General features: G+C 34.1%; 1 protein-coding gene across 6 annotated transcripts in view; it reads left to right on the top strand.

Moving 5' to 3' along the window:
* The window catches only part of LOC118187360 (protein bicaudal C homolog 1-B-like), a 254,265-nt gene that overhangs the window by 202,518 nt on the left and 36,391 nt on the right, over nucleotides 1–15,356 (top strand). For all 6 annotated transcript variants that reach the window (XM_085825071.1, XM_035357562.2, XM_035357558.2 and 3 more), the window contains one exon: nucleotides 6,999–7,144. In XM_085825071.1, coding sequence (XP_085681197.1) covers nucleotides 6,999–7,144 — 146 coding nt within the window. The remainder of the gene's footprint in view (nucleotides 1–6,998; nucleotides 7,145–15,356) is intronic.

The raw sequence follows: 15,356 nt of genomic DNA, 5'->3' as shown, positions 1-15,356 counted from the left end.
AACTTGTAAACTGTGCCTACATCAGGCCTTTCAGGTTTGTTCTGATCAGCAGGTGTCTTCTATTGGCAAGCAGCAGCTGTGACAACAGGCAGTCTTTTGTTATGAATCAAGCCGATTATGATTTTACTTTCATTTTAACCTATGCGGCTTGACATAAAATCTAACTACAATTTACGAAACCTCTAGACTGAGCAAGTATGTGACAAAATGAGACTAAAAGAAAAAAATAACACAAAGCTAACTGTTAGTAAAATGTAAATAAAATATCCCTTACCTTCTTTCAAATATATCCAGTTATTATAAGTGTAAAATATTTAATGCTACCTGATAAATTCCATAAAGTTTATTTTATTCTCAAACTTACTAATATATGCTAATTAAGTTATGTTTCATAACAATGGATCCTACTTTCAGATCTATCTATATTTAGGATGTTATTACAAGAGTGAAGTTCAGGCATAGATTTCATTGTTTCAGGCATTAATTTTTTTCATTAATGGTCCTTAAAAGTACTTAATTTCTGTGTGCAGAAATGTGTACGAACTGTGGATATGATCTTTAGTGAATTGGAGTTGTTAAAGCCACATGTAGAGGAGGAGCAAACTTTAAAAATTGTCATTCAGAAATATAGTTGTTTTTCTCAGACTTTTTTTGTGTTGTGTAATCATGCCCTTTTTTGAAAGTGTTTTAAACCACCTCTTAGCTCACAAAATTTTAGAAATCTGTCCAAAACTTTTTATTCCCCCCTTTTTTTGAATATATGAAAAATATCATTCATATGTGAAGAACATAAGAAAAGAACACAGAAAGGACACAGAAAAATTACAATTACTATTATTATTCTAGCTTTTTGCATGCGTGGGTAGTAAAGTTTATTTTACTTCAAATACCCCTGTAATATTGACCTTTTTTAAACCTTTACACATACTTAGGTAGTAAAAAATATTTTACGTAGCTTTTATAATTTATATTTATTGCATATCTGGAAATTTTAGCAATAACTTGCTATTTCATCTGGGTTAATTATCTATTTTGGGACAAGGAACGATGCAGGAAGGGTACTTCTTGTATATTTTAAGATACAAATGAACAAAAGTTAGAACATTCAAATTGTAGTAACATAAAAGCTGTTCTATATGCATAGTAATAAAATTATATAAGATGAATAATTTGTAATAAAAATTTAATAAGCAAAATGTTAAGAAAATTCAGTTTCTTCAGTGTAATATTTTTAAGAAAGCAAGTGTTTGCTGTGGATTCAGTAGCAAAAAAGAAAAGCAAGGGCAACCTGTAATGCCATTTAGGAACAGAAAAAGTAAAATAAGTAACACGAGATAGTGAAAAACTATAACTTTATTATTATATTATGATATTAGATGCCTGTATAATGTGCTGGCACGTTGCGCAAAAAGGTTGCTTGCATAACTTATGGGCAAAACTGCTAAGCAATTAACTTTATTCTTTCTTTTTGTATGTATGTGTCACTATTATATATATACTGAGTGGCCAAATTATTTTGACCACCCCCTCAGTACAATATTGGACCATATTTTATCCTTAATACAGCATAGATTCTTCATGGCAGGGACTCTTATGAGATGCTAGTAAGTGGTGTGAGGAATTTGAAACATATCTGATGAACTGCACGTAACAGTTCCTTAATACTTGATGGAACTGGATCCACCTGATCTCATCTCACAGATTCTCATTTGTTTTGAGATGTGGTGATTATGCAGGCCAAAAAACCAAGGTAATGTCCTTATCGTGCTGTTCAAACCATCTGCAGACAATGTCTGCTTTGTGATAGGGAACATTGTCCTGCTGAAAGTATCCATTCCCAGTACGGTACACCATCAGTATAACAAGATGTACTTCATCTGCAATAATACTTTTTAATACCCTTGTGCATTCAGATGTTGTTCCACTTGAATCAAAAGATCCATGCAATGCTAGAAAGCATCCTTCCCAAACCATAATATTGCATACCTGGGGTTTATGCTTTCATGCTGTTTTTTCCATTTTCACAACCTGCCATCTGCATGGTGTGTTTGAAAACATGATTCATTTATTGTCCAATCCTTGTGCTGCTTTGTGAACTGGACCTGTCGTCCAAGGCAGATGACTTAGACAGTAGAGGCTTCTGAAAAGATTGTTGCTTTCCGTAACCTATATGGCGTAATGTGCAGTGAACAGTTCATTCAGAGACGTTCATAGTTGCTCCTTGAATAAGATTCCCTGCAATATGATGAACTGGTGCTTTTTTGTTGAACTGGACAACTTGGGCAATTCTCCTTTCAGAGAGAACATTCAGTAATCAATCTGTCATGACCACAAGCCTGACATTGAGACTCGATTTTCTGCTTGCTATGTAAGGATTAATAACTTCTGCTCTTGAGCACTCCACAAGTGCAGCTGTTTTGATAATAATGGTTTAAAAGATTCGAGAGCTTGCTATCATTCCACATTCATATGCAATGCAATTAAGTCACATTTTTTGCCCATTTTTTCGCTAGCCACACAATGCAATTGATGCTTCACTTCCTTTTTGTAGCTGTCTTGCTCTCTAGCGACAATAGTGTGAACGTAGGCCGTTCTGCATATAAGTGTCAAGTGGTCATCAAAATTTGGCCCTCATTATAATTATCATGTCGTTTAGTTAATTATATTAAAAAAGGTAAAATTTGTATACCATTTTTTGTGTTGGTCCCCCCAAAAGTGTACTTATAGCATTAGTAACCAACTTGATAAATCAGTGGATGAGTGGGTCCATTAACAAGCAAGCAGGAGAATCCACTGAGCATAAATAATTAAATACAGGTTCCTTAATGATTGAGCTGGCTGCATGGGAGTAACTAATATTTCTAGTTGGAAATTTAATCATAATTTTGACTTTGGGTTTGCAAAAATTATTTAGAAAACTTATCTTATTCCAATCTATTCCTTCCTTTTTCTTTTAAAACTTTATTAACTTTTCAGTTTTGTTACTATATTTTTGCTGACAGATGTTTCTAAAGATCAATGATTTTCCCCGTAAACTTAAAGAAGTTTCCAGAAAATATGATTGTCTTAGACTATTATTTTATCAAGTTATTTGATTATTAGAGTTTATCATGAACTCCATAGTTTGTATTATGGAGCCATGAAATATGATTTTGTCGTATGGACCCAGTAAAAACTGTGGACCCAAGTTGAGAAATACTTGGATTAAATGAACCTTTGGTGTGGATTAAATGAACCTTTGGTGCATTTTCAGTGCCCAAGGTTTAGTGTTTAATGCTAGTTTTTGTTTGATTTGTTGAATCATGTAAACAAAAAGATTTTGTTAGTTTATATTGGATAGATATATTTTTCTTTCTGATGGTTAGATATACTTTTTCTTTACTATTTGTGAAAATTTCATATTTTGAGAAATTTGTATATTTGATTTCTGAGTTTCAGATAATCTTATCACGATCTGGCTTTCTGTTGTCTTTCTGTCATCAGTGTTCTCCATAGTGTGCTGCGTGAAGTGATGCTTGGATATATGCCAAAGAAATAGGATCATGATCACTTGCATGTGTATGATCATTTATAATGTGAGTGCGGGGTTCTCTCACTGATTGCAGTGTTTAGTTTCATTGACTTCTGGTGAGCTCAGAATCATAAATGCATCGGGTATAGTTTTTATTATTTTCACCAGACCAGAAAGTTTGGAAATCACTACTCTAGCTTAGTGCTCAGTTGTAATTTTTGTTTTAGAGTTAACTTGTGATTTATGTAGTTGGGTGAAAAAGTATTACAACATGCAAAAGATTTTAAGATTTAGCAATTTTTATATTTAAGTTTGGTTTGGTTGGTTTATTGTGATTACGGCTATCTGCCTAAGGGGAGGGATGCCTTCGTGGAGGACTTTCTAAGGGAAACTGGCTTGTATACACGTTAAACATGGGGAAAACCATGAAAACGCCCATGCAGCCAGCCTGTTTGCGGGATTTGAACCTCGGACCGAACTACCAGTGTTCAGCAACTTTACCACTCGGCCGCTGGTGGGCCTTCAATTTAAGTAAAAGTGATATACTCATGATGATATATACATTAATCTATCCCTTGAAATTAAATTGATGCTGATGGTTATGATATGTTGATTTGTGTTTCTATCCCATTTTCTTAGAGGATGCGTGGTGCTTAAAAATTTGATGTGCAATAATTATGAGAAAATATCCTCCGACTGAACTGACAAACATACAAGAATAAACTATTAGGATTGCATATTATAATCTTTGTAATAAATTTTGACTTGAATTAACATGGTAGATTATTACTCTTTACATTATTCAGAAATGTAATTTGACATTTTAACAAGGAAAATAGACCAGGGAGTAATAGTTTCAACAGTAAACTGTGAAAACTGCTGATAGACAACTAAACCTCCAAAGGAAATGCAGAGGAAAGTAAGTTAACTCTGTAAGGCCAGTTAACACATGTTGCAAGATGGCTGCAGTTAGTTGTTATTTTATTAATAATAAAAGTATGTGAAATCTTCCATAGCAGTGATGCTATCTGAGCAGGAGATGAATTACAAGAGCAGAACAAATGTACTGTGCATATTAAAAAAAGATTAATGTTAACACCAACTATTAATTCAATAAGATATGCCTATATTGTAGTTCAAAATTGTAGTTCAAAGGTGGAAGATCTGGTTAGTTTTCTCTTCTAATTTTTAAAATCTTCCAAAGCAATAACATCAGTTGTTTTCCCTTTATAAATGTATCACTTATTCTGTTCAGAATTTTAGTTGAAGAAACTCTACTAGATTTTTGTTTATTTTTTTACTTCTATAATTAACCAAGTTGTGCCGTTTCTAATTAAAATACCTCTTGAGTAATAAGATACCAATAAAACAAATTCAGTGTGACCAGTTCAGATCAAAATATAAATAGAAACACTTTCAATGTAATTCTTGAATTATGTGAATTTTCTGTAAGAAAATTGAACCCTAGTTTGAAATGTAAATCTTCTATGAAGCAGGTGAGCATTGGGGGACAATACACATGTTACACTGTAATACCCAGCACACTCTTAGAACATCAAAACATTAACTAAATAAAACAAAGTTCTTATGCATGTATGGCATCATGCAAATTAGTAGTTTCAGATTTTAAATTACGTCCAAAGGGGCATTTTTTTTTAACATTTGTGTTACCTTTATTTATTAAAATATCATGTTCTTCGCACTTAAACCATAAAATTCAGTTCAACAGCAATATCACAGAATAATTTTAAAATGAGTATATTTTTAGAATTTTCGATACAGAGTCTTGTGCGTTGGAGATAAAAATCCCCCCCCCCACTGGTACAGTGTTGCCATTGCTCGCTTTGAAATTGTTCAGTTTGTTAATCAATTCGTCGAACTGTTACAAAATATGAAATCGAAATTAAAACAAATTTCAAATTCAAATTAGGGCTTTCGCATGCCCATATTCTATGGAAGATTACACTATTCAAATTTTGATGGCTCTAGGTACTCTTGTTATATCACACTGCAAGAAACATACATACAACATGCAAATTCTTCATTATTTAATTTCTTTAAATATAATACAGATTGATAGATAATATGTGGTTGCAACAATTTTAAAAGTGAAATAACACTTATCGTAAATCGACGCAAAATGCTGAAACGAAATTAATAGTCCTGGCCAAATTGCCTCTTTGGACTAAAAAGGGACTGTTCTATCTCTTGTTCTACTAGGCCGATTGACTTAGATTTATATATAGCATTGTTTTAACGTAGGTATTTTGATACAAAAATCAGACTTTTTCTGAAATAACATACTAATTTTTTTCAATATTTCGATTCTACAACTCAAATTATGCTCAGGTATTAAATTTTGTAATTTTTTTGTGAGAAATTCATGAAGAAGTTTAAAAATTTGTCTTGGCTCTTTTTTTTTTTTTTTTTTTTTCCCAGTTTGTGCCAAGAATAATTCACTTGGTGAACTTCTTAATTTTCCTTTCCTTTTTGTCATTGTCCACGAGCGGGAAAAAGTCATCTTTCATACTTGCAAATAATTGGTAACAAAGTGCGTAAACCACATTTTCATTATTATCGCTTTTAATAAACACAAAATGCAAATCAATAAATCAAATTTCAAAATGTGCCAAAATGTAAATTCACGTATATTTTAGGAAATTTTGAATAAAAAACTGCAATCTTTTGCAGGTGTGCCTAGAAATACATCTACTTTAAGATGATGTTAAAAATTTTGAAGGTTATAATATAAAATTTTTTTGAAAAATTAAAGCAAATATTAAAAAATACAAATTTAAAAATAAATCGTAAAAAAAAATCCTAAATTTTAAATTCTGGAAGAAAGGAATCAAGTAAGTGTAATAAAAAAAGAGAGATTAATAAATATATAACAAATTCAATTGACATTGAGGAGCTGAAATTTTGAGAGCTAATTTTTTAAAAAGTACTCATGCAATTTTTACAAAACTTGCCAGTTTGGCATAATTTGAGTCCTAGAATCAAAATATGGAAAAAAATATTCATGTCGTTTAAGAAAAAGTCCGATTTTGTGTCAAAATATCTATGCTATATATAAATCTAATATGTATTCTAAGTCACCTTTTTGAGATATGAAAAATGCAAGTTGAACTTTCTCAATCAGCCCAGTAGAATGGGAGATATAGAACTGTCCCCTCTTTTTTTTTAGCGCAGTGTACAATCGGAGTACAGCTACTGTTAGTTCCTCTGTACAGATTATAATCCAAAGTTCTACAGTGGTATTTCAATACTGGATTTGAAAACATACATTACTTCACATCAGACCTTATTAATGAATTGTATTCAGTGTAAAATCATATAATTCTGGTAAAAGTGAATAAATTATTATTGTTCTTAGAAATGAATCAAACTCTTAAAAGCAGTTTCTGTTCTAGTATATAAAATAGTACTTTAGTACTTTTATAGCATTATTTCTGTAATTTTTTTTGTCTTCCTTAATGAAATGTAGCTATGCGTAGACCTATAGAATCGAAGGAATCTACTCAAGTTCCGTCAAGCCTATGGGCAGGATATGGTTTTTCACAATCAATGCCAGCTGCTGTTATAAAAGATGGTTTTGGTGCTTCGAGTCCATATAGTTATTTAACTTTAGGTGTAAGTACAATATTAAATTATAGTTATTTAACTTTAGGCGTAAGTACAATATTAAATTCTTATTAGCTATTGTAGTTCTGTAATAAAATATAATATTAATAATAGAAACATGATCAGTGATGTTATTTCCTGAATTATATTAAAGAAAGTGTATATTAAATGCTAGCTTGTAAGGATTTTGGTTAATCTGAAATTAACATATCTTAAAATTCACTGTTTAAAGGAAATGCAATGTACACTGGTGTGCAAAAATTAAGGACGAGCCGGTTTTTTCAATATAACTTTGTACAAAAGCTTTCCAAATCAACGCATTTATTACCGTAAGATCCCCAATTCGTAAGGACATGAGTAATGTAAGCAACACTTACTAAAAGAGAAATCAGAGGGATAAAAGGAAGCTTTATTGAAAAAGTAGCATGGAGCGCAATGCGACTGAAGGCCAAAACATCCCTGTGATGGGTGTCCAGCAAGAAACATCCGGTCTTTAATAGGGGATATGATCTCCCCTGACTGCTAGGCAGGTTTCACAGCGTCTGCCCATGCTGAGAATGAGGGTGTCAATGAGTTGTTGAGGCATTGCTGCCCATTCGTCTTGCAGCGCCAATCGAAGCTCCGGAATCGTTACTGGTGGTAAGATATGAGCTGCCAAGCATCTGCCTAGAAAATCCCATACATGCTCGATGGGATTGAAATCCGGAGATCGTGCTGCTCTCATCTGTAAAGAGTACTCGTCCCCATTCATTGTCTCTCCAATTCCGGTGTTCCGGGCACCACAGAGAACGCCTTCTCCGATGGGCAGGCATTAGAGGTGCACACTGTACAGGGCGTCATGCAAACAGACCACCACCGTGCAGTCTTCTGGCCACGGTAAAATGCGATATCGGTCGTCCAGTCGCCTGTGTCGTGTGTCTAGCCATTTCTCCCGCTGTCTGCCGCCTGTTTCTTCTGGCCTGTAAGGCAATATACCGGTCATCTGCGGGTGTGGTTCCTCGTGGACAACCACTACTAAACCCCCGGATAGCTGTTCCTGTAGTTTGAAATTGTCTCCAAAGTCGTGAAATGATGCTGTGAGCAATTCCGAACTCTGCAGCCACGCTTTTCTGACTGCGGCCTTCCTCCAACTTCCCAATGATTCGACCTCGGGTAAAAGCATCCAGATGGCGTCTTAACAGATTGATTATTCGCCATTTCTCGCTGAGGCAGCAACTCGGTGTGATTTTAACTGCTATTCGGCATGCAATCTCTTTGCCAGAAATACTGATCTTACACCGACAACATGCTTTATACTACTCAGACTCTTCCCCATTACGTCTACCTGCATATCTGCGCATGTGCTACCGTACATCACCTTACTTAATCTCCTGATTGGTCTTTCTGTCTGCTCTCCCTCTTCGTTCAGCTGATATGCTAATTTTTCGACTTCGTCCTTAATTTTTGCACACCAGTGTATATGGATAGGGCTTCCCTTCTCTTTTGGAAATGTTTTATATATGATGGCAAATACACTGAATTTTCTAAAATGATGCAAATAAACTCCATTAAAATTGCTGCACCAAGAAGGAAAGCAAACTGTAGAATCTAATTTGGTATATGTATACAGTGTAACAGGAAGAAAAAAAAATTAATTTGCAGGTGGCTTAGAATACATAGCATGCAGAATTAAGTACACAGAGCTGTCACCTCTAGCCGCAACAGCAGATGTAATCCTGTTAGGCATTGTCTTAAACTGAGTTAGAATGACAGATAATTGAATGTGGCTTCAACTCTCAGAGTTCAACAATTGTAATGTCTGGCGAGTGGTTGGAGTTTTTCGACTCCGTCCTTAATTTTTGCACACCAGTATATATGGATAGGGCTTCCCTTCTCTTTTGGAAATGTTTTATATATGATGGCAAATACACTGAATTTTCTAAAATGATGCAAATAAACTCCATTAAAATTGCTGCACCAAGAAGGAAAGCAAACTGTAGAATCTAATTTGGTATATGTATACAGTGTAACAGGAAGAAAAAAAATTAATTTCCAGGTGGCTTAGAATACATATCATGCAGAATTAAGTACACAGAGCTGTCACCTCTAGCCACAACAGCAGATGTAATCCTGTTAGGCATTGGCTTAAACTGAGTTAGAATGACAGATAATTGAATGTGGCTTCAACTCTCAGAGTTCAACAATTGTAATGTCTGGCGAGTGGTTGGAGTGCCAGTTGCTCGGAAGGCTATGGCTTGATATGTCTGGAGAATGTGCTGACCAGGGCAATAGTGAAGCAAGCATCTTCTGTATTGAGGAATGCTAGAATAGCATGGACAACGTGCATGATCTTGTTGAAAGATGTCATCAAGCAAATAAAGCACGTTTTCCGGTAGGTTCTAACACGTCAGAAATTTAATGATGGCTGTCCAGGTTGGCTATGTGAAAGTGACCCAGGATGTGTACCCAGTGGCATCCCATACCAGCATGGTGGCTGCTGTGTCCGTATGACCATGGTGAATGTAACCTAGCAACATCCATTTTCTTTAGTGGCGCCACATAACCATCATGATGCTGCATGCAGAACCGAGGTTCTTCTAAAAAGAATGTGGTGCTATTTTTGTGTCCATTGTCATCATTTGTCTCTCCACTTTATGCACACTTGGTTGGGGGGGGCTCTTTTACTCTTAGCTGTAGTAGAAGAGGCTATGAAAACTGCAGATTCTCGGAATATAATTCTAAATCATTTGCACAGTTATGCCATATGTCTTCCCAACTGGAAATGGAATCTTCTAGCAGGACAATGTCCCATGTCACTGTGTTGGAGTGATTTGAGGAGCATAGGGTGAATTAAATTAATATCCTCGCCACCTAACTCACCGAATCTGAAACCGATATGGCACATTTGGGATGTCATGGAGCACTAGCTCAGAACTCAAACACCATCATATTGAAATACCCCTATTTAGGGTGACTGCTGCTTAGACATTTGGTACAACCTGTCTCCAGTCATCTGCCAGAACTTGTGCTGTCAGTGCCAATTCAAGTTGCAGCTGTTTTGCAGGTTAGAGGTCACACACTGTGTTATTGAGTAGGCGGTCATGATTTTTTGTCTTTTTATACGTACAGACACACATACACACATAGACACATATATATATGTGGCATTAGTTTATTTTTTAACAATTCAGATTTTTTAAAAAATTTTAGTCCTATTGGATGTATCTTTTAATAGTACTTTGATAGAAGTTGTGTAGTAGTTCTAGATCAGCATTTGTGAATCTGTGGTATGCATATTTTGGGGTATGTGACATGGTCTCGGGGGCTATGCAGAGGAAAAAAAAAAAAAAGCTGTTGTAACTGCCATTTCTTATCTGAACTACATTTCATAATGAAAAATCAAAACTGAATCCGAAGTAATTTTAATTAAAAAAATATGTATGTTTTAAACTCTGTTTAGGTATGTATTTTATCTATAGGACCACTTGTAACTTGTTGAGAGGGATATGACCAACAGCTGACACCTGACAATAATATGTATATTTTAATAATTCTGTATCAAAATGGACAGACGGTTATCGTTTTTGACATATTAATGAAAAATTTTTTTCTGTGAAGAATCTAAGATATTCCTGTCTGTGCTCGTTGAAATTTGTCCATTTTTTTTGGTGTCAGTGTTGCCAGCTATACTATAAATATAGTATTTATTTGATGACTAAAACTTCGTGCACACTAAAATTACAGAGTGGATATAATACCATTCATTATACTATTATTTTGTGTTATCAATATACAAACTCAGAATATTACAAATTATAATAATGTACTCTATAATTTGAAAAACTACTCATGCCACCATCTAACTAGCAATAGTCGGAAGTGATGTACAAAGCATCTGTCTTCCTGTGCATTAGCAAAGGGATTCATCGAACTATGTAACTTTCGGCTATAAGGGGATTCATCAGATATGGAAATTGTAGATTAAAAGCTCAGTATGTAAGTCTTATTTCTATGATTGAGGGCTTATTTTCAAAGCCTTTTGCATGCTTTTTTATACATAAAGTTCAAAGAATATGTTATATATTGTGAAGTTGCATAACTGGTAAATATAAAAATATCTATTTTTTGGGGGTAGATTTTCATGTTGTTTGATATGTTAGTATAATGAATTTTTTATATATTCTTTCTAAAATGTGTTTTAATACTTCTGTACAGTATCTTGTAATTTTTTGGTTGTTGTTGTCAGTGTGTCTACAAAATTTTTTGACTAAGCACCGGAGAGGGGGGGGGGGAGGACTGAGTTAAAAAAAGTCATTCTTATTTTGTAGCTTTCAGTATAAAGTCTTTGCAAGTATAAGCAGTGTTTGGCATATTCATATACTTGCTTGATACCTTTGTAAAATATGTCTTTTAGAACAGTCTCTTGATTTTAGTTTTTTGAGTCTTTGTAATAAAGTTAATGGATTAGCCTGCTGGCACATTATTAAGCAGCAGAAGCTAGTATTGGTGTTATGACATTTACCAACGGTCTTTCTAGAAGAAATTCCTCCTGAATTATCTTTTTCCAGCTCTTCTACATTCCAAAAAATCCACCAGTATTTAAATTATTTGTCATTATTGTCATAAAACTTGAATTGTTTTCTTTTATTCCTGTGAATATCATTCTTTTTTTTTTTTTTTTTTTTTTTAACACCTTCAAGAATAAGGTCAGTGGCATAGCCGTGTTTAGCCTGATAAATAAGTAAACTCGCCAGATACATCTACAATCGCAACTTGTTTGAAAAAAATTAGGTTTAATGTCTGCCCTTTGATTCAAATCATGATGTGCAGAAATTTGATCTTCTTCCTGCTCTGCAGTAAACGTGTGAGGAAAAAAAAGAATTTTGTGTTAAAGAGTCTTCACAATAGTTCATGAACATTGTCATCACTCAATGTTAAGCTCAACAGCTGTCATTTGAAGTGGAGTATTCTGCATCTGTTGTGTATACATGAATCCTTCACTTAACAGACGATACTAGTGAAAAACATAAGAATATATTGTTCTTGATTCTCATATGACGTACACAACATTTTGAATTTTGTTTGTTTTTTCTGTTTGTTTTTTCTGCTTTGCATCATCACTTTATTGCTATTTTTTACTTAGTTTTTGAATTCATGACTGCAGATGTTCACTCGATTAAAACAATGAAGTGCTTAATAAATTCTGTCTGTAAGCAGAAGACAATATTTTAGGAAAAGCCAGTTGAGATTTCCTAGCAATAAATGCTGTCAATTATCATTTTGCAGGTTGCTAGAAATTGTTTTTAAAAAGAATTGGCTCTAAAATTTTGTAGATGCACTGTATCTAATAATGAATATTGATTGAAAAAGTTTGTATCATAATTTGAAAGAGTATTTTTTTTAATTGCTTTCCAAATGAAGGACTGTCCACCTAATAAGAGGTAATTATTTTATTGCTCAGTAGCTTTTTCTAGGCTGTAATAGGTGTGGTTACATATATATTTATATTTAAGATAGTCTTAATTTGTAATAGCCTCAAATATTTTCTTTAACCTTGGTAATATTCTCTTCCAGTCTTAAAAATAATAACATACTAATAAATAATTTTTCTGTAGTTTAAAAGAAAATCTTCTTCAGACCATGAGAGGTCATAGGAGTCTAGAACTCCTAGAACGATACAGGATATGCATTCACTTGAAATTCTGTTCTCAGGAACAAAAGCTCATAGAAAGCATGTGATTCGAAAATTATTTCTTCTTCTCCAAATATTTTTTCTGTATGGACGAATGATTAAAATTCTTTTTGTGTGTGTGTTAAAATTATTGCCCTATTTTTTTTTAACGAGAAAAAAAAGAAAATTCAAGAGTTATTTCTTTTGGAATCGCATAGCAGTGAAAAAGAAACTTGTGATTCTTAACAAATTTGTATAGTAGAGATGAGAAACAGCTAAGACTTTTCAGAATGAAAAATGTAAATAAAATAATATCGTCAGATTCTGATTTGGAAACTGATAAATGCAGTGATAATGAATGTAGTGTAGATACTATATGTCCTATTTTACGAGAATTGATTGTTGAATAAGAAAAATTGATACTGAAAAAAAGTAGTTAAGGGAATGGAAGGAATTCAGTTGTCAGCAACAATATTTTTTTTTCTTTCTTTCATCATTCAACGTATCCTCACTCAAATAAGTATCTCACCCAAATATGGGTGACATGGGCTGATCAAAATTTTTGTCGACAACTGATGTGGCAGTCAGCATGTTAGTTATGCCTGGTTTTGCTTATGTGGAAGTTTCATAGTGAGGCAAAGACACATTTATAAAAATATAAACTATGTTAAGCATAGCATAATGATACTTCGACGAGAAAACTGAGCTGCTATGTCATTTTGCCACACTGCTGCAATTCTCATAATTACTTTTAGAACCAAAAGTACGTGTATTGTTTCCATAGCGACATAATATTTTATCGTATTGGTTGTATCATTTCCGTAGCAACATCACAGGTATCCCCCCCTCTGTAGTAGGTGGTAGACATACGCTGAGAGAATTTGACATGTCATCCCAATTTTGGGATAGTTTTAAGAATAGTTGATGTGGTGTTCTTCAGTGTGTCGTCTTAGTGGAAGGTTTAGTGTTATGGATTAAAGTTTTATGACTAATAAACTGATGAAATCTTTGTCATGTGGCTCAATGACAGGATGGGGACCTGAGTATGGTTGTTAGAGAGGAGGCTTGACTGAGTCAGTTATCAAATAAATATATGCTTTTAAGGATGAATGAATGTGAATAGGTTTTGAACAGTGTCTTGGTGTCGCAATGGGAATCAGAGAAGATATCCAAAGGCTGCCTTGAGGTAGTACCTTGACTTACTCAGAACAGGTTGCTTAGATGTCATCTTTGACAGAAGATCGAATGCCCCAAAGTATAAGAGGTAATGATTCTGTCCAGCAAGGGTTTTCTTGTGCTTTTATGCTTTTTTTTTCAGCTGGCGATGGAACTGTTGAATGATTCCATTTGCTTGAGGTCTATAGGCAGTGGTATGAATACGATGAATGCCCAACAGGTGTGTGAACTCCCTGAAAAGACGTGATTCAAAGTTTTCAACCCTTGTTGGTAGTGATAGTGGAAGGACATCCAAAACGAGCTAACCATCCACTAATTGGAGCTTTAAAAAGTTGTTTCAGCTGATAAATCAGACATGGGAATTCGAGCCATCACGTGAAGTGATTAATTATGGTCAAGCAATACCGATAATCTTCATAAATTGGTAATGGGCCAATAAAATAGATGTGAATATGAGAAAATACGGCATTAGGAAGTAAACATGTTGAAATTGGGGATTTTGTATGCCTAAATATCTTTGAATGTTGACATTTCTCAAGCCTTCACAGAGTTTTTGATAAAAGTACCCATATTAGGCCAAACGAAACATTTGCATTATCAGTTTTGAAGTGACAGATACAGCTGGATGTGAAAATTTTGGAAGATGATAGGTCTAATTGAAAAGGGAATGAAAGGTCGAGGAACATCAGTTGTGGAGTCACAGTAGAGATAAATATCTTCAAGAGGGTAATACTGTTTAGAGAGCTTCAAAAAAGATCAGGAATTTAGCAATTGTTGTAGTTCATTGTCTGTGAGTTGTGCTGGGGCTAACAGTTTGAAATCTAGAATAGGTGAGCGAGAAACAGAATCTACTTCTGTTCGGGAGAGTGTGTCAGGGATAACATTTTCTCTAGTTGCATATTGCATATCAGTGGAAAATTGAGATATAATCTAGGTGTTACAGTTGTTGAGGAGAGCACTTTTCTGCTTTTTGTGTAAAAGCAAATGTTTGTGGTTTTTGGTCGGTAAATGTGACAAACTTGAGACCTTCTAACATATGCTGAAATTTCCTGATAGATTTATATATTGCCCAAGGTTCACAATCATATGTAGACCATTTTTGTTGACTCTTATTCAGTTTTTAAACAAAGGAATACTATTGGCTTCCATTGATCATTTTGGAATTGCATGAGAGAGCTTACCAATAGCAACGTCAGATGCATCAATCCAAAGACTTGAGGAGCAGGAATTCTGAATATCTTAATTAGAGGGTAGCTTTAGCAAGAGTTTCTTTAGCTGCTAAAAAGTGCCTACCACTGGGAAGGATTTTCAGTCTTTTTAGTTGGACATAATGATTTCTTTTTCTTAGAATGACTTTCGAGAAACTTTGAAAACTTAATTAAAAATTACAAAATG

Source organism: Stegodyphus dumicola, chromosome 1 (genome assembly GCF_044657685.1).
Source record: "Stegodyphus dumicola isolate Sdum_Otavi_A_Nest chromosome 1, ASM4465768v1".
In the NCBI taxonomy this organism is placed as follows: domain Eukaryota; kingdom Metazoa; phylum Arthropoda; class Arachnida; order Araneae; family Eresidae; genus Stegodyphus; species Stegodyphus dumicola.
Note: the sequence above shows the minus strand (reverse complement) of the source record. Positions and strands in the feature narration are given on the sequence as shown.